The sequence below is a fragment of the Perkinsus marinus genome (assembly GCF_000006405.1).
Source record: "Perkinsus marinus ATCC 50983 genomic scaffold scf_1104296964044, whole genome shotgun sequence".
In the NCBI taxonomy this organism is placed as follows: Eukaryota; Perkinsozoa; order Perkinsida; family Perkinsidae; genus Perkinsus; species Perkinsus marinus.
Window position 1 is genome coordinate 1 of NW_003204844.1, and position 1,012 is coordinate 1,012.

Genomic DNA, 1,012 nt, shown 5'->3' on the forward strand with positions numbered 1-1,012 from the left:
CCCGACGACGCAGATAGGCCGTACTCCCCAAAGACGATGGCCCTGTTGACGAAGGTGGTGGTTGACGAGGCGATGATGCTGGTTATGGACACTCACCATGCTAGACGGAGGGTTATGTTGTACAGCCTGGGCCCTGGTAGTATCTCCTCTGGGAAAGTGCAGAGTATGTCACTGGCTGTTCTGTTAGGTAGTACCTGACATGAGAAGTGCCGTAGATGTTTTGGCCTTTTGCTCCTCCTTACCGCAATAAGAAGCTTCTGTCTCTTAGTAGCCTCAGGAAGCTTGAGCCCGAGACCTCTCCTCTGCCGCTTCTCGTCCTTTGCTAGATCCTCTTCCTGTTTGTCTATCGTCTCCTTAACTGACTGTATTTTCCTCTCTCTAGCCTCAACATGCTTCGACGTATTATTGCTATCTATACACACCAGTAGTCAGCGCACCCGAGGAGGAAAGCTCGAGCTACTTGCAGCTTCATGTACCTCCTCCAAGGCTTTCTCCATGAGGGCCACATCATCTGTAGTAATCGGTGCCGCATTATTCAGCCACTCGTCCTCGAACTCCTTCTCAACGTCTGAGTCCAACCATAGTCGCCTAAGAACGGCTCTACACCAAGTAGATGACCAAAGCCGCATAATACCTGACTTCTGGGAGGATTTCCGATTTGAGAAAGTCGTCGGCCTCCTGTTGTTGCTCAGCTGAGAGGAACTCGTACACAGCACTCTTGGGTGGCTTCGACTCGCCAATAGCCTACAGCAACACCAAGACTGAGCTGATCATCGGTGGTTATGGGAGACTACACTATGATGATGACCATGCTCCATGATAGCGTATCCAGCTCTAGTGTCCATGCCTGTGAAGCCGCTTGTGTGTAGTATAAGGCCACATGCAGGGGCTAGAGGGGAGTGGAACTTGTAGCTGATGACAAAGCATGTACAGATGCACATGCCTGCATACCTACTTGGTGTCTATGGCGAACTGGATACATGATATGCTCGGGAATACGCCTCTTGCATAG

General features: G+C 50.8%; 1 protein-coding gene across 1 annotated transcript; it reads right to left on the reverse strand.

Annotated features, from left to right (window-relative positions):
* Positions 1-92: 92 nt before the first annotated feature.
* On the reverse strand, positions 93-941 carry Pmar_PMAR017582 (hypothetical protein; the record flags this gene model as incomplete). The annotated part of the gene is made up of 5 exons (XM_002771033.1): positions 93-194; positions 243-412; positions 461-588; positions 635-744; positions 795-941. 5 exons carry the CDS (start codon positions 939-941, stop codon positions 93-95), a joined length of 657 nt encoding a protein of 218 aa, XP_002771079.1.
* Positions 942-1,012: the final 71 nt, after the last annotated feature.